General features: G+C 35.2%; 2 protein-coding genes and 1 long non-coding RNA gene across 4 annotated transcripts; 1 reads left to right on the top strand and 2 right to left on the bottom strand.

Moving 5' to 3' along the window:
- Nucleotides 1-9002: 9002 nt before the first annotated feature.
- On the bottom strand, nucleotides 9003-10558 carry LOC106400519 (ATP synthase subunit delta', mitochondrial). Its single transcript, XM_013840876.3, has 2 exons — nucleotides 10182-10558; nucleotides 9003-9501 (listed from the first exon to the last, which is right to left on the bottom strand). The coding sequence occupies exons 1-2, from the start codon at nucleotides 10437-10439 to the stop codon at nucleotides 9157-9159; spliced, it is 603 nt and encodes a 200-aa protein (XP_013696330.1). The 5' UTR covers nucleotides 10440-10558; the 3' UTR covers nucleotides 9003-9156.
- Nucleotides 10559-12805: 2247 nt separating this feature from the next.
- Nucleotides 12806-20355, bottom strand: LOC106400530 (regulator of nonsense transcripts 1 homolog). Of its 2 annotated transcripts, XM_013840886.3 has the most exons (29): nucleotides 19729-20355; nucleotides 19368-19619; nucleotides 19118-19288; nucleotides 18920-18970; nucleotides 18740-18832; nucleotides 18572-18667; nucleotides 18408-18458; nucleotides 18206-18324; nucleotides 17997-18105; nucleotides 17707-17829; nucleotides 17560-17631; nucleotides 17299-17370; nucleotides 17137-17203; nucleotides 16840-16982; nucleotides 16697-16768; nucleotides 16494-16622; nucleotides 16151-16306; nucleotides 15925-16038; nucleotides 15742-15840; nucleotides 15581-15658; nucleotides 15365-15499; nucleotides 15126-15200; nucleotides 14947-15040; nucleotides 14502-14797; nucleotides 14342-14386; nucleotides 14179-14250; nucleotides 13805-13927; nucleotides 13602-13718; nucleotides 12806-13381 (listed from the first exon to the last, which is right to left on the bottom strand). In XM_013840886.3, exons 1-29 carry the CDS (start codon nucleotides 20239-20241, stop codon nucleotides 13253-13255), a joined length of 3666 nt encoding a protein of 1221 aa, XP_013696340.1. In that variant the 5' UTR covers nucleotides 20242-20355; the 3' UTR covers nucleotides 12806-13252. The 2 variants fall into 2 exon arrangements, with proteins under 2 accessions (XP_013696340.1, XP_048617777.1); XM_048761820.1 differs by having other exon boundaries at nucleotides 15742-16038.
- A 2659-nt stretch (nucleotides 20356-23014) lies between these two features.
- Nucleotides 23015-24002, top strand: LOC125581461. The gene is made up of 3 exons (XR_007319068.1): nucleotides 23015-23567; nucleotides 23771-23851; nucleotides 23936-24002. It is a non-coding gene; the product is annotated as an uncharacterized LOC125581461 (long non-coding RNA).
- The last annotated feature ends 3916 nt before the right edge of the window (nucleotides 24003-27918 follow it).

Raw genomic sequence — 27918 nt, 5'->3', positions numbered from 1 at the left:
AACACATTATCCTCGATGTGTCTCTTCCCCCACGACCACGGCCTCTGCCCCTATTGAACCGTCCTCCTCTTCCTCTGCTTCCTTTATACTCCTCATGATAATCACGATTGGTTTGTTGCTCTGTATTAGAGTACATCAGTTTGCTCTGATCTTCTTGACTTTCTTCTTCTTCTTGGACACGCTCTTCATAAGCTTTCAGACGTCCCGCAATGTCTTCGAAGCTTGTGTTCTTGAGATCAAGAACTTGTTCGAGAGAGGCTACTATGTGTATAAATTTCTTGCGAGGAAGACTCTTCAGAAACTTTTTAACAATTTTTGATTCTTCAATCTCTTCTCCTAAGGCATGAGATTTTGAAGAAATTTCCGATACCTTGCCGACGAAGTCATCTATCTTCTCACTGTCCTTCATCTTCAATCTGTCAAATTCTGCCATCAAAGTCTGCAGTCTAGCCTCTTTCACTCTTTCTGCACCAATATGACGCATCCTGATAGCGTCCCACACCTTCTTAGCTGTATCCAACTCCCCAACTTGTAGCACTAAAGCCTCTGAAATCGCCTGAAACAACAGAGCGATTGCCATATCGTTCTTATCCTCTTCATCCGTTCCTGTCTCGACTACACTCCACACCTTCTGGACCCTCAACATGTTCTTCATTCGTATGGCCCATACAGTGTAGTTCGTCGAGTTCAACATCGGACACTTAATGGAAGAATGTTTTCCATCCTTCAAATTCGGTGTTGTCACAACTGAAAGATCCCCCATTCTCAATAAGCTTTATGACTATCAAGTATTGATTTCCGTAAGGCTCTGATACCAAATATAGAATTCAAGGACGCAAACAAGAATGACTCTCTTATTATAACCTGAGAAAATATCTCAAAACTCAAGTTCTCAATCCCTAAACTCTATAAGTTATGCCACAACTTGACATCTCCTTATATAGAGTTTATTATGTCCTAATCCTATTAAACAATACATTTAGATAACTCCTAAATATATTCTAAGTCCATATCACAATAGGATTAGGTCTCATGTTTATCTCTAAGCTTCTTTTGTCTTCAAGCTCAATCCAACAAATACACGGGACGGCACTGCTTCACACTATACAATGTCACATTCTCAACCAAAAACGTCGCTATCGTCTTCTTCAAAACGAAGGATATATGAACATATACATATGCGCATGTCATATGGTCATTAATTAACCGTGACACTGTAATATAAAATCATACATGTAATCTCGTTTTATTTTATGTGTATCACATATTTTATATATAGTATATAAATAGAAAAAATAAATAAAAGCAAAGTTCTCATTTTTGTATACTCATAAAATTTGCATTAATTACAACTCATTTCCATGAGTTTATGCTGTTTATGAAACATTTTGTGTAGTTTAATGCATGATTTTTTTTCCACTCAAAATTTTATCAAATCTTTTATAATAGAACGCATCGTGAATTACAAATGCTGGCAGAAAATGGTAATATTTTCGGAAGCAATTACCCAAAAAAAGGAGACAGTAAAAATAAAGTAGAATAATACGAGAAAAAAATATTAGAGAGCCATATGTATTAAAGCTGTAACTGATGGACTGATCATAACTGGCAGACATTCATGAGAAACATGAGACCAAAGATAACCAAAGAACCAATAACTTAGAAAAACTCAACCCTGAAAAGTATACCACCAAGCCAAAACAGGCGCACCATCGGGACAAGCATGTGCGAGGATAAACTTACATCAACACTAGAAACTGTTGCAAACCGGAGCCAAAGAAGAACCAAGTCAAAACCAAACACCTAGGCTCAAGGACACAAGAACTTGAAATGCTAAAGGAAAAAACACCGGCAAAGATTTACAGGTCTTACACGCAGACACTCGTTAGGCAGAATAGCGATCTACATAGCTAAAACTGGTCACCTCCTCACAAGAGAAAACCTGCAAATCAAACTCACTACTTCGTTTCGAAACGTTGGCCCAATCTATGGTGGATAAAGGAGAGGTCTAGTAGATACCTCCACAGCAGATATACTTCACACCGACGAATCCAAAAATTAGAACAAAGCGAAAAAGAATTAACCATAACTACAAGCAACCGAAGAGAGACAGAAGCACCCCAACCTAAATTTAAGGCAATCCTCGATTTGACAACAACGACTCTCACCTAAACCACCATAAACCATACAAAACCTAGATTAAACTAAAAAGAAAGAGGAGATCCTCCCTCACATAGTGACGATGAAGAATACCGTCAACCACAGAAGAAGATCAGGATGATCTGGAGTTTTCTTCTTCTTTTCTCTCTTGACGGCTTGAATACTTAATTTTCCTCTATAAAAATCCAGTTAATGGGATATTTTAAATTTTAGTTTAATGCATGATTATATATATATATAATGTATGTGATCATTTTATGATTATTCCTTTGTGGATAACAGTTATTACATGATCTCATAAAGAATACTTTTGTGTGTTTTAAATATTTTGGTAGGCAAATCAGAATCTTCACAAAAGGATACGTTAGAATTAAATTGAAATAAAAACTGGTTTTTAAAAATGATGATGATAAAAAGAAACCAAGGAGTGATAAGCAGCCATCAAATATTAGCATAGTTATTTTCCATCCGAATGTGTTCGTGAAATTTTAGCTTGTCACTGTTTACCGATAGAACTTATTGACAGAAATGACTAGTAGGTTAGCTAAACTTGCTTGTAATTTTATTAATCTTCTTATTGAAAATGAAAATTTAGCCTAATAGGTTGATAAGCAAAAAGATCAACTTCACGAAAATAAGTTAAATTATTGTTAATATATATACTTATCTTTGAAAGTAAGTTGCTTTGAATTCTAGCATTGGTCATCAACTGAAAGACCAAACATTTTCATTATTTAACCCATCACGCATCTCTATCGTTTCCGTTCTTCGTTTTTATTTTAGTTGTCTCGATCCTTATTTGTATTTTACATGCCTGTTTGAGTCACCTTACTAAAATTTTGTTATTGGATTTATAAATGTAACATACCAATCATATTTGAATTACTTATGATGTTTTTTGTACATTAATTTGGTCTCTTTCAAAATTAGGTTCCGTTTATACCTTTTAAGTTGAGTTGCAATTATAAAATTTTTTTTATTTTTTTTTTATTTTTTTGACATCGAACAGTTATTTTATTACTTAAATTTGAGGTGCTCTGAGCACATTATAAATTTAAAATGTGGTAAACATTAGTTTATATTTAAATTAACACTTACATTTTTGGAAACACACTTATAGTTATATCTTTACATTTTGCATTTTATTATTTGGGAACGAAGATGACAATTTTTTTTTTTTGAAGATGACGATTAGTTTTTGTTATATTTGTAAAAATAGTAGTGACAACGAATGGTAGATGTAATAATATTAGAGTCTAATTAATAAACTCCGTAACTAAGATAATAATATGAGAATGGACCATACACATATATATAGTATTTATATATATAGTATTATGTATAAATAATCTTTTTATATTGACAAAAGGTGTAGGAGTAGACAATGTGGTGGCAAGAGCTAGACAGGTGGGCAAAAACATTGATGTAAGGGAATGGCATCTCTGGAGCCAATACATGATTTGGTCTAATTCAAGTTTCCATATGAATTTAAGTAATCTAATTATGGTTTGTTTATTTTGCTGTCTACTAAAGAACCACCATAAGGCACAATCCACAGCAACAGTTGTCCATAAACTATCGATTCCTTGTGGTTGGGTTTGAGTCTTATCTAGGGTGTTGTAGTTGTTGGTCTCTTATTATGTTATTGGCTGTCTTTGTAGTCCTTTCTTGTTAGTTTAAGTGTGTCCGAGTATGATTTTATCTCTGGAATTGTAATTGTGCAATCGCCAGTTTATGTTTCCAGAGTTGTATTTTTAAACCGTTGGTTCTAGATCATAGTGTCGTTTCATTACGACAGCCGTTGTAACATGTCTTTTGGCTAATCTAGTTTAAAATCAATATAACAACGGATGACAACAAAAAAAAAAAACCACGCCATAAAATTGACTTTGGGTCGTTGAGCACTTAGAGCTTATCAATTTATTACTTTTTATTAATAATTATGAAGTTCTGGATCCGAAGATGTACATCTCTATAGAAAAGGTCCAAACTATGTTAACTTTCTTTAGGAGTTCATAGCTCTCCTATTAAGAATCGAACCTTCGACCACTTGCACTTTTGCTAGGTGATCCAAAAGTTTTAGCTACTAGGTCAAGTTACTCGTTAGTTTTTATTTTGTGACTACGGTTTCATGAGTCCATATATTTGTTTGTTGAAACTGAAAAATGAAAAGTAGACAAAAGAAGATTTGTATCTAATCTATAAAATAGAGTCTTATTTTTTTATCTACCTTTGAAAGTTGTGATTTAAAATTGGACCCTTTCTAGAGTTTGAACCTATTTACATTTGATTAGAAAATATAACATTCATTATTATTAGATTAACAATACAAAATAACTTCCCCTCTAATAAAAATCGTTGACTATCCATAATTAAATCTTCACCTTTATATGTCCAAGCATGAGTAAATTATATTTTAATCTTCGACAGTTCATTAATCAATTGTATCGTATGATTGTTTACTATATATTAAAATATACAAATATTTACACAATATGTATACACACTTTTCATTTGTTTCTTCTTCTCCCCATTGTCTCCATGTTTGAATTTGTGGAAGTTGTGAAAGTCCTCCTTAGAAAGAATCATATTACTTCGTATGTATATACAATATGTATACAAACGATATTTGCGTAATGGAATATGAATTATTACTTCGTATACCAATTTTTCATATGAATTACGTACGTTTTCATAAGAAATTTTTATCCATTCCATTACTTTAAATCGTTAAGTTCATTTAAATCCATCCATTATATAAAGTATAATCAAAATAACTATCTATAATAATATATATCAGGTATCACATAATAAAAAAAAATACATAATTAATATTATGAATGAAATCTAATAAAATCATAACACAATAGTCTAATTGCTTGGTTAAACAGATCTTAACTATAAATAAATGCAACTATCAGTTACATTAATATTAAGGATAAACATAAAATTTGCTTAAGAAATTTTCTTATAATTTTGAAAGCTAACGAATCTTAGAAATATATTCAATATATATATATATATATAGTTCTAAAAAGGTTACAAATTATATTGATAATGAAGAATTAAACGATTATGAAAATTTCAGCATAAGAAAATTTAGATATTTTACTTATTGAAAGAAATATAAACCACATAATTTTTATACAATAAAACTGATCAAAAATTTTCAAATATCTAGCCATCATTTCTATATTAACTTAATTAAAATAATAGATAAGCCACTTTAAAAATTGGATCTTAACAACTACACAAAGTATAAGTTTAAAAAATATTTTTTAACCACTAAAGTAGTAACACAAGTCCAAACAACCAAACATAAAATCTAACAATTTAACATTCACAATAATTTTATTTTTCAATAATAAATTAAACAAAATAAAACATATGGTCAGAAACTCAGAATCTAGTTCTTGTTAAAAATTAGTCAGTATATTTCAGAAATATGGCTGTTTGTTCCATATTTTTCCAAAAGGTGTGGCTTGTGCCATGGGTGCCTCACGTAAGAACCTAACAAAATACGAAATATATTGCAATACTCGAAGACAAAATTAAAAGTCCAGTTCCCCCAATTTAATGCATAAGGGTAACATATGAGTGATGGATAACATGTAAATGAAAGTAAGATCACCAACAAAACCATCTTTAGTTTGGTCACTTAGCTAGCCAAAAGTATGTACACATATTGCTGTTAATATAGAAATTACTATTTTGTTGTACTAAAACAAAATTTAGAGATTTGTACACACTTTGTCTTGTTTGTTCCTTTCCTTCTATCTCTATATTTTTATGGTTATAGGGGCAAATTTCCCTTTATTTTATCAAAGGGGTTTGAAGGTTACCCAAATTGTAGCTTTCAAAAAAAAGCAAACTAATTAATCAACAGTACTTCTGTGTATCATATATATCTATATGGGTTGCTATGGATTCTTATACTGTTATATTCATTCAGTACGATCTAATTGCATGTAAACAGATTCTATTCATCATCATCATCAAGTTGATCCGAAAATTTTGATCATCTTTAAATACGTGCGTATCTAGTTTCTTTACTTGTGATGCCCATTGGTTTTATAATGTTATCTTTTGGACCCACTTTTTTGAATTTCGAAGACTAATGATTCCGGTAGGAACGGTCAGAAGTGAGAAAAACAAGGCACATCTTTCATTTGATGAAAAACAAGGCAGTACCAAATTTTATATATATATGCATATGTATGAACCAACTTTTCATATTCGTTAGGTACTAATCCAAAATCAAATCCAACACCCAAATTCGTACTTTTCTTAGCAACGTGTATGGTACCAAAACTACGACAGAACTAAGTTCTAAAATATAGATAAGATTCGATCTAATCTACGGTCCATTTTACGAGTCTAAAATATATGTTGATGTACAAGTTTTTTTAAGCAGTACAAGTATGATGAGTAATTACTTTAGAGTTTGATAAACAAAAAAAAATATATGCATTGCATTTTTTTTTACTTATTTATCATGACAATATAATATAAATCTTATACCACATTATTTTTGTATTACAATGTTGGTTTAAAATCATAAATAAACATAGTTAAATAATATATCCAATGAAAATTGATCATCTATCTCTAGCTCAGTAATCCAAGACCCAATAAACCACTAGGATACATATATACTTTCTTATATTCCATATAAGAAAATATCTTGCAAGATTTATACCAAATCTTCAACAAAATAGAATAGGGGCATTGGTGGAGGAATGAAAGGAGAAGTTTGAAGATTGGGTTTGACAAGGCAATGAAGGAAAACCATTAAATAAGGATACCATCTGTTGTTGTTATTATTAGATTTCCGCAACCATCAATCCATCTTTTACTTCTCTTTAAATTCTTGTAACTCTTTATGAGGGGGACCAAGGACCAACCATGTTTTAGGGTATGGCCAAACTAATTTTAATCCAACAAGATTTAACGAAAACGTTATGGGTGAATCGAACAAGAAAGATCAAAGTAATCCAACCTATATATCTATAGCCAGAATTGGTGTATTAGAAATTCAAAATCATGAATTCGTATCGTGATGGTGGAGAAGAGACGCATGTAACATGTTCTAATCATTTCGAAGAAATTATCAACCACCGATATATGATTTTTTGTTACTTAAAACATCAAAATACAATAACTTAATCGCCTTTTTTTATGCGAAATAACAGACAAAATGCTGAAAGATAATTCAATTAAATTATACATCTACTACTTTTGTTTCAGTATAAGTGTAGTTGTAAGATTTTTAAACGTATTGAATTTCTAATATTATTATATAGAGATACGCATATATATATGAAAGTTTTCTATTCTTGTGGATGATTTTATTTAGAATGTAAGATTTTTGTTGTTGCATACACGGTCTAAGTTGGGTCGAGGGCTGAAGACAATTCCTACATCGTGCAGGCCGAAAATGTTAACTGGATCTTTCCAAGTAGAGTATTCATGACCGATTATGTGAAGTAGTTCAATGCTATAATAAAGTTCAAGAAAATCGCATAATAATTTTTTTTATTTAGAATTAATGTTAAATCGCATAAATGAATCAAAATACGTTTGTACAATAGCTGTGACATTGTCCTTTTAATCAGTTTTTTTTGGCACAACATATGCTCAAAAGCCTGATGTTAAAGTTCAGAAGGAAGTTCATTGGCATAGCAGGTTCGTTTTACCTTTGCACTAATTTTGATTGTGATTTTAGTAAAAGTAATGTCAATGCTGTGATTCAAGAGAGTTGATGAAGTGCCTCATATTACAGAGTTAGTATCTTTGCACTGGTCTAATTCAGCTCAGGTTGGTCAATATTAAGCCCGGCTCTGGGTTGGCCTTCGTTTTCTAGAGTCTAAGCTTGGTGGTTCTGCAGATTAGTTTGTGGTCAACCACCAAAACAAGAAAAAACATGTGTTTTTCTATGAAATACCTAGAAACTAGACTTTGATGTACATTGGTATTGAATGAACATGTGATATTGGCAAAGAGAATTGGAGATGTTCTGGAGAATGCATTTGAAGGAGTCTGTCCATGGCGTAACCCTCTCAAAGCTCTCGTCTTCAAGGGTATCTCCATCCTCACTCAATAATTTACTCAAAAAAAGAAGTAGAAAATGTAGTATGAACAAAAAATAAAAAATCATTCTATTTATGGAGTAATCACTTTTTATTTTTTTATCATTCTATTTCTCACTCAATTTTAAAGTAAATTATGAAGTGAAAATTTAGATGCTGTAAGACTCACCTACGGTCTTTGTCTCATTTGGTACATCAGACTGTCTGCTGTATGTAATGTAATGACAAGGGTATCTCCTTTCATTGTTTCACTCTCACTTTCAAGGGTATCCCTCTCAAAGCTCTCGTCTTCAAGGGTATCTCCTTTCATTGTTTCACTCTCACTCACATCTCATCTATATTGTAAGTTTGTGTATGTAATGACAATCTAATTTAATTATTTCTCTTACAAATTCAGTACTCTTACAGTATGATATGAGTTGTTCGATATTATTAAATAACAAATCATATTATTTCTAGGTCACTGTGAAACATTAATATTGTCACTTCGAGAGAGGAGGCTTTTCAGTTCCTCTTTTAGTTAGGTACTTGCAAAGTTACATTGTTCTGATTCCACGGCGCATTTCTTTTAACCCATTTTCTGATATTTAAATAATGTCAGAAATATTTCAATCAACAAGAAAAACGAACAAGTTTTAATCGTTCTGAAGTGACATTGCAAAAATAACGCAAAGTGAGAAAAAAAGGAATTTTAGGAAATGAAAACCATAAATCAATTCGGGAAGTTAGTTTCTCAATCTCAAAACAAACAAAAGTCGAGAAGAATAATAACTTTCTGTTGGTTTGTGCCTTCAACAAAATCATTTATTCCAAAAAGTCCAACACAATTACGACAAGGAAAAATAAAATCATTTTCTAATTTATTCCATCATTTGTAGTAGTAAAAAAGAGACACTTTCACTCATCATCAGCCCGAGAGAGCTGCGTTCATAGCACTGTGAACTTCGACACCAATCTGTGCTTCTGCTTTCTCAAGATCTGTTGTGGCAGAAGCAAGTTTCTGTGTAAACTCAGCTAAACCCTTTTGGACTTGGCTCGCGTCAATGTTCTCGAGCGGCACGGCCTCAACCGCGATAATGTCAGCGACGGAATTTGCGTGAAGAAATGCGAAGCCACTGCTCACAAAGTATTTCTTTATGTCAGTTCCTTCGTGAACGGACATGATACCGGGTTTGAGCTCAGCGATTGTTGGAACGTGTCCAGGCAAAACACCCATTTGTCCTGTTGTTGCGGGAATGATGACCATGTCGACCTTGAAGTAGACAAAAGAGAAAAAGCCAATAAGCTTTGAGTTGTAATTAAATATATACAAGAAATAGGTTTACGATAATGGATGCATCAGAAAGTAAGTCTGGGACGATAAGAACTTTTAAGTACTGAATGTATATCCTACAGAAGAGATATCACAGTGAATGCACTACCTACATATGAGAATCTGAATACTATTATTACAACATAACAATTAACAGATTACTACTTGCCTTGGAGATTGAACTCATTAAAATCAAAGGTAACATTCAGTCTATATGTGTACCACATCATATATCAATAGAAGATATATGAAACAAACATTATTTGCCAATCACATTGTATTAGAAACCGTTAAAAACACACACACAACAGGATCATTTGGTTATGAACAGAGATAACAAAACTCTTTTCAATGCAAATATCCAATTTTAATGGATTGATCAACAAAGAATTTTAGAGGCAGTGCTTTTCAGCAAGCAACATTTTGCAGAGAAAACAAAATGGTTATTTGCTTTCAGATCTAACCAAAAATCAAAAGTCTTCAGACCTAATTAACCACATTCTCATTATCTTATCATGAAATCAAACACAATCCAATATGTAACCTTACACAAAGAGTCATAGATCAAACCCTAGGAACCTAAATGCGAATGTCATCGAACGAGGAAAATGAAAGCAGACCTCTTTCCCGGAAAGCTCAGATGCGTAAGGGAGGACGAAATTGACGGTGAGCTTCGTCGGAATCGAGGAAGCAGTCGATGGACGAGGCTTCATGAAGGAAGAAGGAGTCTGCGGCGGGTCCATGTTCGGTGCGACTTTCTTCCATGCCTCCACGAAACTCGAATCGATCGTCGACGGCACTTCCGTTGAAAACGCACGGTTTAACGCCGATTTGGCGGTGATAGATCGGGAGACGAGGCGAGAAGCTTGTCTGAACATGGCGGCGATTTGGTGGTGATGAGAGGAAGAGAGAGAGAGAGAGAGAGACGATAGGGAACTCTTTCTTATAACTCTGAAGTGTTGTTGTTCTCTGTGACTCTGATGCTCAGGTTCGCTGGTGGCAAGTGTAGCATTTTATTTTCAGTTTCGGCCCACAAAAACTGGAAAGGCCTTGTCTTAAAGCCCACTATTTAATTAGTAGGATATATCTGTGTACCGTGAAGCCTGTAACACAAGTATCAAATGGGGTTACAAAGTTTCAGATTTTCAGTGTTTGATTTAGCAACCATCTTTGATCAGGTGAGCAGGATTCGGCTTTAGGTTCAGTTTTAGTTTAATGTTTCAAACACGCAGAGGGCATTACAGTTTGGTTCCAGTTCGAGTTTATGGTTTTCGGTGCTTTCAGGTTTAGAAAGGGTTTCTACAAAAGTCAGTTCGATTTTGCTAAAAATATCGAGAATTGGCTAGTAGCTGAAAAAAATATGTTCGGATAATTCAGTTTAATTATAAATGTACTTATTTTAATTATAAACTATATTTACATATAATTACGGGCAATTGTCAATAATAGCACCTTTTAAAGTTTATGTCTCAAAAATAGCACTAGAAAGAAAAAGTCACAAAAATGACATTCATTAAAGGATAAAATATCCCTAATACTCTTGGTTTAAAATTAAATAAATAAATAAAATAAATAAAAATAAATAAAATAAAACTAAAAAATAAATTTTATAATTTATACTCTTGGTTTCAAATTATATGTTTTCAGATTCGAAATTTTTATAATTTTTTTTTGAAATTTTTTTTATTTTTTTTCAAATTTTCTTTTTATAATTTAAAAATACTTTTTAAAACTGTTTTTAAATTTTTTATTTTTTATTTTAGTATTTATTTTTTATAAAATTTTAAACCCTAATTCCAAAACCCCACCCCTTAACTCTAAACCCTAAAGTTTGGATTAATTAACCCAAAGGGTATAAGTGTATATTTACCTCTTTAATGAAACCTATTTTTGTGACTTTGAGCCTTGAGTGCTACTTTGGGAACAAAAACTTGGTTTGGTGCTATCCTAGTCTTTTTCTCTATAATTATTTTAAAATTAAATTCAAATAATACTTTCAGTAAAATTAAAATATTCGTTTGTTCGGTTTTCGATTGGTTTGTTTGTTTGGGTTTTGGAAAATAAGAAATGTGTAGATTTTTAAAAGCATTGATCCTGCCTCAGTTTTTTTTTGTTCACAGTTTTTGAGTTCCAGATAAAATGTCCCTAACCTAACCCGAACCAGGTTATAAAAGTGACTCGAGAAAGAGAGAGAGCAGGCATAAAGTCCTGGGCATCTCACGTTTCTATCTATTTATGTTTCTTGACTTCCAGTCAGGTCCGACCCTGAAAAGCTCTGCAAAAACAGAGACTAGAAAGCCTAAAATTTTGTTACTTTGAAAGGATTTGCTAGCTAGTTTGACCATCTAACCTACTGACATACTTTATAAATAGGCCGAAAATTTTGTTAATTATCAACGGCCAGAAACGGATGCTTCTAACCCAGGACCGCTTCCAATCCGTTATTTGATTTAAAGAGGGAGGGCATTTGCCATACATGAGAGCAAGGTTCTAAAAATCGGTCTAGACGGCGCCTAGGCCCCGCCTCCTATCCGAAACGATTTTCTTAAAATCTGATTTATACGATTCAAATTGGTTTAAATCGATTTAAATTTATCTACATATGTGAAATTAAGCAATAATATTATTACAAATCTACAAATTTATCTAATTTTTTATTTTTTGTATATCTAATTTTTATAATTCTTCATAATAATTTTATAATTAAACATAAAAACTAAAATGTCATATAAATGTATAATATAAATAAAATAAATCAATAATTTGCTAACGCCTAAGTTTCGCCTAGATCCCGAATAATCCGCCTAGTCGATAGTCTTCTATAAAGCGCCTAGTAACACCGGACCAGATAGACGAACGTTAACCACTATTTACCAATGCTGCCCAATCCCTTTCGTGTCCAAAACCAACCCAAATAAGCTTTTTTTTCTTTCTGGACATATAACCTTCACCATAGCCAAAAATACGCACAATATGAATATAACATGCCGTTTTTTCTGTGAAAACGTACATTTTATTTTGATATTCCTTCCAACTACACTTTGAGAAAAAAAAAATTGTAAAACCAAACTTTGTGGGATCACACCCGGGGGTAAAATCCGCTGCTTGTATGGATGGTTCCACAAGCAGTACTTCCTGAAACCGTATCACCTAAAAAAGTCGGTGTTAATATATCCTATACCCAAAACCGATTGGACAATCCCCATAGGACACTTATCTGGAACCAAAACTTGCACATATCTCATAGATGATAATATAATAAATACCACGGAAGCAGAAACAATAATTCAGACACGCATTAAGCGAAAATATCCAGAAAAAATAAAGGCAAGAGAGTTTGCAGTACTCATATCAATATCACCAGACACCACCACCGATTCTTAACTAAGGGTAGCTTCAGATATAGACTACAATAAGAGGATGATATTATAATATTACACGGCAAAACCAAACATTTATATAAGCCCAGAGGATGTATGGACCAAGAATCTCCTCGGGTTACTTAGGTACATGTCTCTCTGCATCATCATTACCTGTTGCTAAGCGAGCCAGAAAGGCACGTAACTTGCAAGCACCCCGAGAAGCCACCAGATGTTTGTTTGGAGCCGTGATAGCATGATACCAAGCTGCTGAATTTGCAAAAAAAAAGGTTTACAAACCCGTTTGCATTCAGCTTCTGCATGTGTCATCTTTAGCCGTTGTGAGGAAGTTTTGGGTTTTGTGAGCTTTGGTTAGGAGGTTGAGATTGCTGTGGGCCTGAAAGGTTTAGTGGCTGGGTGTAGTGTGAGAAAGGCTGCGAGTAGAGTGAATTCGGGAGACCCTGTGAGACGAAGAGTCGTTAGCATCTTTTGAAAAGAAACATGTGTACCAAAGATTAATATGGTGAACACAAACTCGAAAGGCCTCAATTGTTTGTATGAGTTTGGGTTAATGTTTAGTGTGTATTAACACACAACCTTCGCTATCTTAAGAATCCTCCTTTTTGTTAATTGTAAACGTTAATGCAAACGAACTACCAAGGATTAGGATTAAGGACAAACCTGAGACTGAAGATTAGGATTGTTCACACCAAAAGGATTCTGTTGTCCATCATCCTGAGATGAGTCGATAAAGCCAGCTTGGGTGAAAAGACCTTGTGCTCCATGCGCCATATACTCCTGTGTCAACAATAGAGGACTCAGACGAAGGTCTAGGAATTAAGGAAAAAAAACTGTGTTAAAAGGAAAGGCTAGGTGAAACACACCTGGGACATGAAATCATTACTCCCACTGAAACGAGAATAACCCCCTTGAGAATTTTGGTTCATAAAGTTTCCAGGAAAAGCTCCATGGGCTCCTTGTGTGGCATAATCAACCGCATATCCTCCCTGTGAGGCATACAAAGAAATTATATACAAATATGGCTCAGAAACGAAGAACATATAAAAAAAACATGAACAGTCAGTAATTCCTCTGTGAAATTCAAGAATTATCAACTTTGCAACACATGATTATATATATCTGGCCCAACCTCGGAATTTTGGTTTCACATTTCCAAAAACATCTTATCGTAGTCCTACTATCATTTATCCAAAATATTTACATGTCTAATAACTAAAGCAGGCAGAAGAGAAACTACCTGTGTAGAATAGTCGCCCATGTTGTAAGGAACATGAGATCCCTGGCTCTTGAAATCATCACCTAAGAAATCCTGGTGGTATTGACATAGAAGATATTAAATAACAGACAAAAGTAGAAAAGACTGCCCCTGATCACTAAGTAACATAAAACGAGAAGACAACCTGAGAAATGCCGCCCATAAAACCATCCCTGAATGCTTGGCTTCCCTGAAAAGGCAACATCGTATGATGATTTAAAGTCAACCAAAAACAATCGAGCTCTAATGCTTCAGAAACTACTAGATGAAAGAAAAAAATTAAAAGAGATGAGGGCGATACTTACATATCCAGGTTGGGATAGCGGACCACCAGGTGAAGGCTGGCTATTTGGACTATCAAGGGGGAAGTTCACATTAGGGCCAATAGTTCCAACATTATGCTGGGTGGCTTGTTGGTGGGGAAGGTGGCCCCCAACTGAACTTCCACGACCAGTACCAACAGGTCCACGAGTTGGAATAGCATATGGCTGAGAAGGAGGACCACCAGGAAACGGTGAAAATGGCACCCTGGGTATTGGGTAGCCAGCTGGGTGTAATCTCGAACCACTAGGTGGGCCAGAAGGCATATAAGAACCACCAGCTGAATCAATAGAAGAAAAGATTTTAAAATGGGGACCCACACTAGGTGGGGCCAGAAGGCATATGACAACCACCGGCTGAATCAATTGAATGAAAAAAAGCACACATATAATCACCGAAATTACAAAAAGGTACTGGACATTTACTTACCCCTTCCACGGCTGCCTCTTCTGTCAGCATTGGGATTATCATTTCCAATCATGCCAGCCCCACCACCATAAAATGGTCTGCGATCATTATACATCTAAAAAACAAGTAGGAAAGATGATTAACGTTCATATTTCTATCCTTGTAATCTATGTTGATGGGCATCGATGTCTATCTGGTACCTTTCTTGGTTTTTGAAATTGTATCATGCTCTGCTTTAAATTATTAAGAGGTCCCTCAACTAAGCACTCATGTTCCTGCCCATATAAGGAAAACAAACAAAATGATCAAATTGGACTAAAAGGTTAACATGCCAAGGTTCACAAAGAATGACTGTAACAACTGATTCCTGAGTGGCAACAGAAGGTGAAGACAGAGATCCGGTAAAAGACCTCACTTCTTCTTTAAAAAATAGGTGTACCTTGTAATGTGTCAGCAAGCCATTCCACAGAGGCTGTTTACTAAGGACCTTCGGGTTTCCAAGAATAACAATTCCATAACGAGCACGTGTGAGTGCAACATTGAGCCTCCGTGGATCATTAAGGAATCCAATGCCCTGAAAACCATAAAAACAGGAGTTACGAGTCAAATCCTACAATGTTTATAAGAAGCAATGATCCACAGAGCACCCACAAACCTGATGCTCGTTACTTCTGACACAGGACAATATGATGTAATCTTTTTCTCTTCCTTGAAAAGAATCAACACTGGCAACCTGTAAAAGTGTAAATTCGAGAGCTTGTTAAATAAGTGACAGGATCAAATAAACCTTTTTAAAACCGAGTTTAACAATTGTACCTCAATTTCCTTGTAAAGTTGTTGTCGGAGAGAACCATTTCTAGCCATGTAATTAACAATATATGCCCTCTGTCCCTCGTATGGAGTTATCACTCCAATCTGGTAACAACGAGCATAATTTGATAACGTCAACATATGGCAAAATAATTTACTAGACATGGTAAACAATCCTAGTACACTCACCTGACTGGGGACAACTCCACTCTTTAAGAAAGCGGTCACAAGTTTCTCCACATTAGCAGCCTCGGTTCTATTTAGGTATGATGTTCCACTAGCACTGATCTCCTCTTGCCCCAGCTGTAAATTGAAAGACAAGATAAATGGAAGACGGTTACTTTTGAATGGGTAGTAGACGGCGGGGCCCATGTTTTTAGAACGTTTTAAACTAATCCAAATTAAAAATTGATACCTGGACATAGAAAAACATGGGCCGATTAGGCACGGGCCAGGGGAAATCAATCCCTGTTGTTAGCCTTTCATTAACGGTGACTCCATTCTGTAGTGTTCCTTCATAGAAGCTATTGGATGGAAACTCGGACAACGCTGGATGCATACGATATTGAACCTGAAATCAAGAATATGACAACATTTAGTTGACAGCGAGACGTATAGAAATTGTGAGAGGGAAATAGCCGACATTATCTTCTATAGTCTCACAACTTTCTTCTTACAAAATATATATATTATATAAACAAAAATTCCATTTCAAGAGGTAAATCTGCTAGGTTAGAGCAAAGCGACTAAAGTAGTACCTGCAATCTAATTGGTTTAATGCCAAGAAGCACAAGGCGTTCAAAGAGAGACTGTGCCAAGCCAGCACGAGCTGCTTTCTTGCACATAATGACGGGGCCAAGCTGACAATGATCACCAACAAGAACAACCTAAAGCAAAAAAATTCCGTAAGCAATGGACAATAATAAACAGCAACAAGTCCGCTCCTTGAGAGCCTTAATACCTGTTTTACCCCGAGGACCAAAGGAATAAGACACTCAGGTTCTGTAGATTGAGTAGACTCATCAATAAGGACCTATCAGAGAGGGAGGGTATATTAGCTTCCACAGAACTAGAGATGGTAAAAATTAAGTAATTAATCTTAACCTGTCTAAATCTAAAATTTGACAGCCGAAGATCCGCAGCACCAACACAAGTAGAGCAAATGACATCAGCACTCTGGGTTATCTCGCGTTCTGTTGCTCTTTTCAAATTTTTGTATTTCTTTTCATCACTGCTTGACAGCTCACCTAGTGACATTAAAAAACGAAAAAGCAAAGATATGTACAAGTTATGTTCACTTCAAAACTACAACAAATCAATTACTTACAGATAACTGGTAATAGAAAGGTAAACGAAGATTATAAAATGTCAATTAAAGATAACACGTTAAAAATGCAGGACCTTGTTCATCTTTCAATTGCTGTAGCTTATGCAGCTCGCTCTTCTCAGAAGTGTCAAGATGTCGTACCTGCAAGCAACAATTTATATGAATAATCTTCAAATAGAGAGATAAAGGGGCAGACAGAATTAAGGAGTTAAAAATATGCCACCATGTGAACTAACCTGGTAGTGAAGTGTCAAATGCTCAACAGGAGAACTTACAGCTTCCCTTGACTTTGCACAAAGTCGAACAACCTACATCAGAGTAGGAAAAGGTTAAAAAGGAAGCAATATAATTTGACAAGAATATAATTTAAAAAGGAACCTTCAACAGAATTGGATGGTGGTAACTTCCCAAAATGAATAATAAACAAGAGTGTCCAGCCTTTTATGAAAATTAAAATTAAACAGAAGACGGTGGGTAAGGGAGGTCCAAATGTTTACCTTTAAACCAGTAGCACTAATTTTTTCTGCTAGCTGGTCGACTGCAACATTACTTGGGGCACAAACGAGAACCTGTCAGACAATTATTTTAAATCTCTGGTAGTCAACTCAGAAAAAGTATCCTGAAAGATCAATAATCAGCTTTACCTGTCCCTGACCCTGTTTTGCCATGTGATACACAATTGCAGCAGAAGTCACAGTTTTGCCTGTGCCAGGTGGACCTTGGATCAAACTGATGGGCTTCTGAAGGACACTCTTCACCGCATTAATCTGAACAAGGATGATATAAGCTGTCAGAAATCTGTTATACATATTCATAATATAATTTCTCATTATGTTAACAAGGCACATGAGATCAAAACGATGCTGAAGGTTCCTAGAAGGCAGTTACGACAAACATTCTTTGTGAACATAATAAGCTGAAAACCATTAATTACCTGAGATGCATTCAGTTCTGGAAGACCTGGTACCCCAAAACGTCGAGGAAGTGGGTTCCGGACCAACTGGGCCTCAACTTCATGTCCCAATAGCTGATGGTAAATATAACTTCAAAAAATAGAAACGTTGTAATTCAGTGGTTAATCAACGTGCAGTACCAAAGGGGCACAGGCCAAGAAGGAACTAAGCTTTCAGTTGAGTGACATACCCACTCACACTCGTTTCATCTACAGCAAAATTTTTCATGGCTCCCTGCATCCGATCAAAGCTTGTACTTTTCCAAACAAAATCAACACAGAATCCATGGTTCACGTCGATCGGAACTCCCTACACACAAGTAAGGTTGAACCGTTGAACATATTTCTACAAGCGGATGTCAAATGCAAGGCTTACAATTGATTTAAACTAACCTGATTAGCTCGGAGTTCAAGAGCAACCTCCTCTTGGGCAGTTAGTTTGACCTACAGAAATTTAAAGATATATCGGTAAGGATCGAAACGCTCTCACTTACATGATCGATCCTGATAACAGAATAGATTGTTGTAATGATATTAGCACAAGGAAAGAGTCATACCACATGTCCAACTGATTGCCAAGCTGGATGAGCAGCATCTCCTGAGTAGCGTAGACGTAGTTCATCACCCGGCACCAATCGCAATTCATTTTCCTCCTGCCGCAAATGTTAAAAATCAGACAATGTTTTAATCCAGTCATAATCACACGACTACTAGGTCTCAACCACCTTCGGGAAGACGAAGTAGGCAACACGCTTCTTGTTCAGACCAATATCCCACCGAACTGTGAGGTTTTCCTTGCTCTGAGACTCTTTCATCATCTACATTACAGTCAAAATGATAAGCACCAACACACTACAAGTATAGAAGGGACATGGAAAATAAACCACCCGAAACTAAATACACACCTTGTCATAATCTGCTTCGAGTTTAATAAGAGGAGCAAACACGTTTTGATACTGCAGAAGGAAAACCACCAAAAGGATTAAATATACAATCATACTACTAACAATGACCTCGTCCAATAAACTGGCATGAAGAATTGATTAAGTGTTTCTCTTCAGCATATCTTAATTTATTTCATAACAAGCTGAGAAAACGTATACCTGATAAGCATCTTCATACTTAGGTTGAACAGGCTGAGGTTCATCGTCTACGCCAGGTTTTTCAAGGTCTTCAAGGGTAGCATCCGGATTTGTCTTCCATAATTCCTCAATTTTGTTTATTTGCTGTGCACTAATTTGTCGTGCCCTCAGCTGCTCTTGCTCATACGGAACCTGCAATAAAAAAATAACAATAAATTTCATCACAACTTCTAACTAAAATAAAATAAAAAAGAAAATGACAGAAACAAACCTTAACAAGCCAGGGGAGGAAACACCTATCGTCAATCAAGGGACACCACTGGCTTAGGTCCCAGTTCATATCCTTGAGAGCATTCACATTCAAACAAGGATCTCTACAGAGAAGGACGACAACACTGTCTGTAGTTGCTGAGATGAAACCGAGAAGAAAGACATTCCGACATCCACAGTTGTAGCATTCGAGAATTGTTTCACCCAACGGACTGTCTCTATGGAGACAAACCTCCTTGTGTTTGGCTCGAACCTTGAAAATAAAAACCAGAAGGCAATCCATTTAGAAATCTTCAAAGGTGCAGCAAACAAACAAAACGAGATAACTAAAACACTTTCAGATTACAAAAACGTTTACTAACAAGATGATTGACGATGTGGGAGCCGGAGGTGTTTCCCCTTGAATTGCAGAACCACTTTCTACAGGAGGCCACATTACACCTAACAACGCAAGCCGGGTTCGAGATACCACAATACTTACACGCGTGCTCCGTGAAATCATTCTTTCCGTAATCGAAACCATCATCATCGCCAGTCTCCTCGAAGTTCAAATTTCCAATCCCCGCAGCCAACGCATCCGCCTGACTGCTGCTACTAACACCACCACCACCACCGCGCCCGGCCTTGGCAGACAGGGAAGAAGGCGAGGAGGCCTCGGAATGGTGATCCGCGGCAGGTACCCCTCCGCCGCCGCGATCGGAAGGCTCCACGGCGGAGATGGAATCAGACGGTGTAGGCCATGCGTTCGGTGAACGGAACTCTGGGAAATCGAACTCCGAATCGCCTTGGGAATTGAATTCAAGGAAGGTGTACGCGTCCACCGCCGTATCGGGCTGAGATGCCGTATCAAAGAGATCGCTCGGTTGCGAATCCATGGGAATCAAGCTTCTTAGGTTACGATCGTGTCGCTCTTCGATTTCTTGGTCGATTGGTTTTTGGTTTAAGTACGAGAGAGTTAGGGTTAGGGCTATGCGCTAGTGATAAAACGAAGAAGAAAGGGGGCGCGTGTGCAAAATTTGTTTGTTTTCTACACGCTCCATGCTCTAAACTTAATGGGCCTCCGCAATGTCATGTTGGGCCTGTCCCACGTCGTTTACTTCTGATCTTGGCTTTGTGTTACTCTTGTAACTCCACGAACATTCGTTTTTTTTCTGGCTCAACTTCAACTTTCATTAACCAACTAAGTGAATACAAGATTTTAACCCTGAAATTTTTTTAATCCCACATACATCAACAAGATCTAGTACCACCTATAAGCACTTAGAAGGATCTTACAGTACCCAATCGTAAACGTCAATGTATTTTTCACCACAGCGAAATGAATTCATCCCACGACCCGAAATGAACCATTCCTTACATCAACTAATTCTACCACTAATAGACAAGATTACAAAGCTATCATGAGCAATCATATTCCTCTGAGAGATCCTAGCAAAGAGCACTATATAAAGACCAGAGCAGTTGGTATCGAAAGATAGGATTGGAGTGCAAGACCAATCACTACAACACCAAAACTGGTGCATTTGCTCAAAGAGGACAATCAAATTCACAGGTGACTCAAACTTTGAGTCTTGTAAAAAAATCTGAAGCTCATTACCACTGGTTTCGAAAGGTGGGATTTTAACCTGAAGACAAGCATCCAATCGAGACTATCATTTAACTCCTAGCTCTTGGGCACCAAATTTTTTGATTTGAGAGCACGGCTCAAGCAGCAACAACACCCAGGTGCATCGTCTCGAGGGAAGCTGCCTCAAAAGTTACTCGCCATCTCTGAACCTGAAGCCCGAAAGGAGAGCAACGGATCCAAAACCGGAGTTTGGAGAGTGCTGTGTCAACAATTCAATCGGGTCCCCAATAAACAAGAGTGTAGAGCACAACCACCAGTTAGCTCTAAAGCCAACACCGGCGTCGGGATAATGAGACTCTACCATATGGTTTTCAAAGCTCCACTCCTCTGGCTGACAACTTCCTAAGATGTGGAAACCTTCCATATGTTGAGAAACAAAACTCTTGTTATCTCCAACACCCGAGGGTGAATCCAAGCTTGAAACACGTTGATACAAAAGGAACCCACTCCTGTCGGTTTGCTACTCCTGGTTTTACGACAAGGAGTGAAATGGAGGACACCGTGACTGGAGGAGCTAGAGAGAGCGAGACAAACTCTTGACAAAATCAAGCCATAGACGACTCAGACACTAACTTCAGTCGATTGTAATTGCACGCGCTGTCTTCAGTGGATCTTCACCGACACGCGCCGACCAAGAGCTCCTGCACGCGTCCTCCTTATGCAGGACCACCGGAGGCCTTCCCAAACAAAGATCCAGAGAGTGTTCACCTACCAAACTACAGTCGGAGCAAACCACCACTGACCTAAGTTCCACTCCTTCGAGAAAACGCCTCATCGCTTTTGGATCTGGAGGGTTTGAGAAGGAGGAAGCTCCTGAGCAATTCACGCGCCGCCGCCATGAGAGCACCGCCGTAAATCTGAAGGGGAAAATAGATCTGACGAGCTATCAGCCCTAAAAGCCGACTCTCTGAACATCCACCACTCCTTTCACCTTGCCGCTTCTCCATAAGCGTCAGTAACTGCCGGCCATTGATCCTCGTAAGCAGATTTTCGGTATTTGGTTTCCCGACGAAAACAGAGTAGAGAGCATATCGGATGGGGATGTGGAGGTGTTGAAGAGAGCAAAATGGAAAAAAAATAGAAGGGAGAGGGGCGGAGCCTCCGGCACCGGCAAGGAGCGCCGAGCCGGAGCGGAAGGTGGAGGCGGCTATGGTTTCTTCAAGTCAAGTAGAGAGAAAAAGTCTCGTGTTTTTTTTTACTCCAGGAACATTTTTAAAAAACGATGTGTATCAAAATATGGTGAGTTATAAATTATAATTATCTAACATGTCTTGTTACCGTAAACGAGTTTAGCCTTATATAGATCCATTGATTTGACCTATTTTTACAAAATTTACGCTAAAACTATATTAGAAACTAAAATAGTGACCGAGAAATGAAAAGAAATAATGCATTCCTAAATGTTTCTAAAATTTTTTACCATTCATAAAGAATTGTTTTTCTTTTCCATTTCTTTTTAATAATTTTTTTTATTGTAGAAAAATATATAACAAATTATTCATGTTCATTATTTTCTTATTTATTTCAATGTTCCTTTGATGGTTACCAGAGCTAATGGCAAACGTAGTATAGCATTTAGAGAAAGTGGATATAAAAATTAATTATATAAAAATAATAATTTAATGTTATTTCTTAAACTGATAATTGTTGTCTCCATACTAAAAGATAAATTTGTGTCCACTAACTCTTGTTCGGGCGGTTACTTTTTTTTTCTAGAGAAAGAGACATGCAAGTTTTTTTTTTAAAGCTGGATAACTCTTGTTCTGTTACTTATTTGAGAAATCAAATTATTTTATAATTAATTTTTATATCCAATCTATCCTATACTGAAAGCCAAATATAAAGAGATTATAGGATGTCCACGTCGACAATTATATTTGGCCAATGAAAATATTTCATTAATACATGTAGGATCTGCTCTGTCAACTGATGATTTCATATGGGCTCTGATCTGTTCTCATGGGCTTTATCGGTTAGCAATGGGCTGAGCTATCGGGTTCAATTGAAAAAAAAATTCCCAAGGCGGAGAACACGACGAACTACGCCTCTCTCCTCTATCTCTTCGAACACGAAAAACTAATCCCTCTTGCCTGTTCAGTCGCTATTAATCTCGATACAACTTCTCGCGGATAAACAGGTTAATTAGTTAACTCCTTTTGTAATCAAATTTTCCTTTCGTTATGTTTGATTCCTCTTATACGTTTTTGGTAACCAAATTTTTGTCCAAGCTGAATCGTTCTAAATATGTAGTAAACCTATCATCTTAATTCGTCGATTAGTCACATAATTCGACTTTTGTTTTGGCGTTCACAGTTCACACTAATGACTGTTGTTGTTGATTCTTCCCAGGTTCTGATTGCATCGCCTCAAAGGTTTGTCAATATCGGTTAGTTTCTTTGTTAATATTGTGCCACACCATCTCTTTCATCACATGATCTTAGTCGGTTCTTTCTCTACAATCAGCTGATTGCTTCATGACTTTCCTACTTTGGCGTATTGAAACTCATATCCAGGAGCTGGAGGAGGAGCTTAAGCTTCTCAAGAATCACTCTCAAGTCTCAACCAAATATAGTTGTAAGCAATAAAAGGTTTTTGTATTTCTTACAAATGTTTGTTACGCCCACTACGTCTTTGTTTCGTTTATAACTCTTTCATTTAAACCCACCGAGAATTTTGTTTCTTTTATAACATGAAACATGAAACATGAAACATGAAAGTAAGAACTTGTGATTGATTTATTAGAAAGCTGTGTTTTTGTGAACATTATGGTCCTGCAGAGAGAGATAGACAAGGTTTTCTAATAAGCAGCTTTTCCTTCGTCTCAGTGAGTCTCCTCTTTCCATGGACGATGGGAGAAGGTAAGTTTACAAGACATCCCCAATTTTGCAATGCGTTTCTTCAAACTAATTGTTATAAACTTGATTTGGAGCTTTTGGATGTAGAAGAGAAGCGGGAAGAAATATGGATGTTATTAGTGAGGTAGCTGGAGCATTGGCCACGGCTGAGGGACCCAAGAGCTTGAACTCAAGTGTCATCTAAACTAATGCTCTTCAGGACTTCTTTTTAAGGTAAAGAATGCATCTTCTTTGCTCGTGAGTTGAGATTTTATTTCTATCTTCTCGATCGTTTATTTGTGGAAGTCGAGAGCTTGGGGGTTTGAGCCTAACGTCTCCACATTGGTTCTTGTGATCCACGCGTTACGTAGTTTGCGATTGTACGTTGACGGAGAGAAGATTCATAGCTACGTGATCTGTAGTGGGTTCTGTGGGGTTTCATCTGTTCAAAATTCGATATTGAGCTTATACGGAGAATGTGATTCGCTAAGCGCACGCAAACTGTTCGACGAAATGTCTGAAAGAGATGTTATTTCATGGAGTGTTGTGATTCGAAGTTATGTGCAAAGTCAATAACCTGTTTGTGGGTGGAAGTTGTTTAAAGAGATGGTTCGTGAGGGGGAAACAGAGCCTGATAGTGTAACTGTAACGAGTGTTCTCAAAGGCTGTGTTGTTCTTGAGGATGTTAATATGGGAAGATCAGTTCATGGGTTTTCTATACGTAAAGGCTTTGATTTGGGAGATGTTTTTGTGCGTAATTCACTCATCGATATGTATTCCAAAGGATTTGATGTAGATTTTAAGTGGTTATCTCTTTGGTCTTCTCATTAACATTATTCCTGTAAATAATCTTCAAAGGTCGATTTTTGAAATGCAATGTAGGTTTGATTTTCACAAATATCTGTTTGTATCAGATTCACCTTTGTAGAGTGATTGTTTCTATATATTTAATTTCATCTGTTGCAGCGGAGTCAGTTGTGGTTGTGGTAGAAGAAGTGGTTCAATGACAAGAGTGATGGTAAGAAGTAAAATAAAGCTAGAAGACTAAAGGAGAAGATGAAGATCAATGAAAAGCGGGTGGTTGGGTAAAGGAGGAGAGCCTAAAAGTTTAAGAAGGTTTTGATTGGACAATTGAAGTCTCATAAGGGAAGGAACTATAAAATTATTTTCACCTCCTGAATTATTTGTCGTGCCTGGAGGTTGTGATTCCGGGACCGAACTCTGTTTTTGTTTTCTTTGCTGGAGATACGAAAAACATTTAGAGATATCATTTGATATACTAAGCAGTTCAGATTCTAGGTTGTCCTTATAGAGACAGTAAAATTTAGGATCAGAGTTCTTAACAAAGTGATTTCAAGCAAGCTTACTTTCTGATTTCATCTCAGAATCCTCCCGTGAGCTATATACTAATTGTTTTAGAGTATCCAATCTCCTTATATCCAGAACTTCAGAAGCAGAGTATATGTTCTTACACATTGACTTCAGGTCGATAACATCATATAACAATAATTCTATTTTTTTTTTCAAGTGCAAGCGATACTGAATTCACATAGAAAACCACCGACTTTGTTAGATGCATAATGCTTACCTATGATTAAGCAACATCAGTCATCAATACTATAATGTGAGAAAATCGAATTTTGTTATCATACAATGCAACACACAGAATCACATAACGATAAGTTCTCCAGACTTCACTTTATTATATTGAAATCTGAGATTAATAGACAAATGAACAAGACATGAGTTTTAAAATCCATCCCACACAAAACTTTCCCGTGCAAAAACGGCTACTCACCCGAGAACACAGCCAGTTTTTGAACATGAGTTACAATCAATCCATGTTTTAGAAAAAAACAATCAAAAAGGAGAATAAGAACAATTGCATGTTGCTTTTTTATAAATACTTCCACGCACACAAATAAACATATATGTTATGTGTTTTTTTTGGTGCAAATGTTATGTGGTGTTCAGTCATTATTTTAGGTTCAATGTAATCTCCTTTACATAATCAATAGGCAAAGCTGTCTGTGGATAAGCTTTGGTTTCTAATGATGCACGTAATCAGTAAATCTAATGAAACTAAGGTTATACACGAAACCATGTATGAGGACTTTTGCTCCTAGGGATCGAAACAACTTTTGAAAGAAAAAATTATATACATACCCTATTATTTATATAATTTACAAAAAGGTCTATGAAAACAAAAGAAGCTAGATTACCAAAACAAATGCAAATAAGAAATCCGATGAATAAAAAATATGTATTAATATGCCTATGATTCAAAAATAAATTTCTCCGGAAAAGTAAACAACAAAAAATTGCACTCATACAAAAAAATAAACAAAACATACATTATATATTATAATATATTTAAATTAAAACAATTACTGAAAAAGTCATATGACAAATATACTATTTTTAACATGAAAACTCAAATATTGGAACAATCCAACATATATACACTCACCAAATATACATCATACATTACTATGAGCTAAAAAACAATAAAAAAATATCCAAACCATGAAATAGTAAATCAAGCAATATAATGGTATCCAAGAAATGACAATCAAAAATTCCAAGCTATCTTCATATGATTTATTGTGTTAGACATTTTATGGTTTTTGTTACAAATAAAGTAAACAATTTTTTCAACATTTAAAATTTTTGACCAATCAAAATAGATCCTTAATTACCATAATTGTTACCTTTTGATTAGACTATATTTAGAATCACTTCAATTATGGGAGCACATTTCTCTGTCATAGCCCTCCAAAGACAAGAGCATTAAATAACGGGAATTCGGCCAAAAAAAACCTCAACTTTACACGAATTGCCAAAACAAACATGAACTTTGGGGTTGGCCAAAAAAACACCAAACTTTCATTGACTTTAGAATTAATTAACAATGTTTTCGCTGAATTGCCAATTTAGCACGCCGTCAACAAATTTAACAGAAATATTTGACGTCGTTTATTGTTGACGTTAAGTGAAACGACGTCGTTTTCAAATGAGATGAAACGACGTCGTTTTACACGATTTAAAATTAAAAATATGTAATCCCCTGGATTCGAACCCAGGTTGGTTGGTTAAATGGGAAGTTATTTTACCACTGGGCTACTGGCACTTTCAATGTACTTACTAACATGTTTATTTTTATTTGGTACATATTAAATATAAAAAATTCTCTAAAAACTTAATAAGATCTTTAAAATTCCAAAAAATTAAAAAATAAAGAAGATTTTTATAAAATTAATTTAGAAATTAAAATTAAAAATAAGATTTTATTTTTCTTTTTAAAAAATAAAAACTCTTCCAAAATTTTCTAAAAACTTAAAAAGATCTTTAAAATTCCAAAAAATTGAAAAAATAAAGAAATTTTTTATAAAATTAATTTTGAAATTAAAATAGAAAATAAAATTTTATTTTTTCTTTTCAAAAAAATAAAAAATCTTCCAAAATTTTCAATTTTTTTAATACATTTGCTAAAAGTTGAAATTAATTATACACACATAAAAAGTTGATAATTCTAACTTTAATTTTTTGCATTTTATTATAATTTTTAAAAATTTGGATTTTTTTTAAAAAAATGAAAATTTTGGAATGATTTTGATTTTTTAAAGAAAAACAAATATTTAATTTTAATTCAAAATTAATTTTATGAAATTTTTGGAAGATTTTTTTATTTTTTTTAAAGGAAAATAATTTTTTATTTTTTTTAAAGAAAAATAAAATTTTATTTTCAATTTTAATTTCAAAATTTATGTTATAAAAAATTTCTTTAATTTTTTCAATTTTTTGGAATTTAAAGTTCGTTTTAATTTTTTAGAAAGAAAAATAAAATCTTATTTTTAATTTTAATTTCTAAATTAATTTTATAAAAATCTTCTTTATTTTTTAATTTTTTTGAATTTTAAAGATCTTATTAAGTTTTTAGAGAATTTTTTATATTTAATATGTACCAAATAAAAGTAAACATGTTAGTAAGTACATTGAAAGTGCCAGTAGCCCAGTGGTAAAATAACTTCCCATTTGACCAACCAACCTGGGTTCGAATCCAGGGGTTTACATATTTTTAATTTCAAATC

The sequence above is a fragment of the Brassica napus genome, chromosome A2 (genome assembly GCF_020379485.1).
Source record: "Brassica napus cultivar Da-Ae chromosome A2, Da-Ae, whole genome shotgun sequence".
Lineage (NCBI taxonomy): Eukaryota > Viridiplantae > Streptophyta > Magnoliopsida > Brassicales > Brassicaceae > Brassica > Brassica napus.
This window is presented reverse-complemented; position numbering and strand designations above follow the sequence as displayed.

What these genes read in the sequence shown, in the direction of transcription:
- LOC106400519 (XM_013840876.3), bottom strand. Translation starts at nt 10,439, where the DNA reads ATGTTCAGACAAGCTTCTCGCCTCGTCTCCCGATCTATCACCGCCAAA. An exon ending in CTGAGCTTTCCGGGAAAGAG is followed by an intron (nt 9,502 to 10,181) that starts GTCTGCTTTCAT and finishes GTCTACTTCAAG; the next exon opens with GTCGACATGGTCATCATTCC.
- LOC106400530 (XM_048761820.1), bottom strand. Translation starts at nt 20,241, where the DNA reads ATGGATTCGCAACCGAGCGATCTCTTTGATACGGCATCTCAGCCCGAT. An exon ending in CAGAACTGAATGCATCTCAG is followed by an intron (nt 17,830 to 17,996) that starts GTAATTAATGGT and finishes ATCCTTGTTCAG; the next exon opens with ATTAATGCGGTGAAGAGTGT. An exon ending in TTAGTGCTACTGGTTTAAAG is followed by an intron (nt 17,371 to 17,559) that starts GTAAACATTTGG and finishes ACTCTGATGTAG; the next exon opens with GTTGTTCGACTTTGTGCAAA.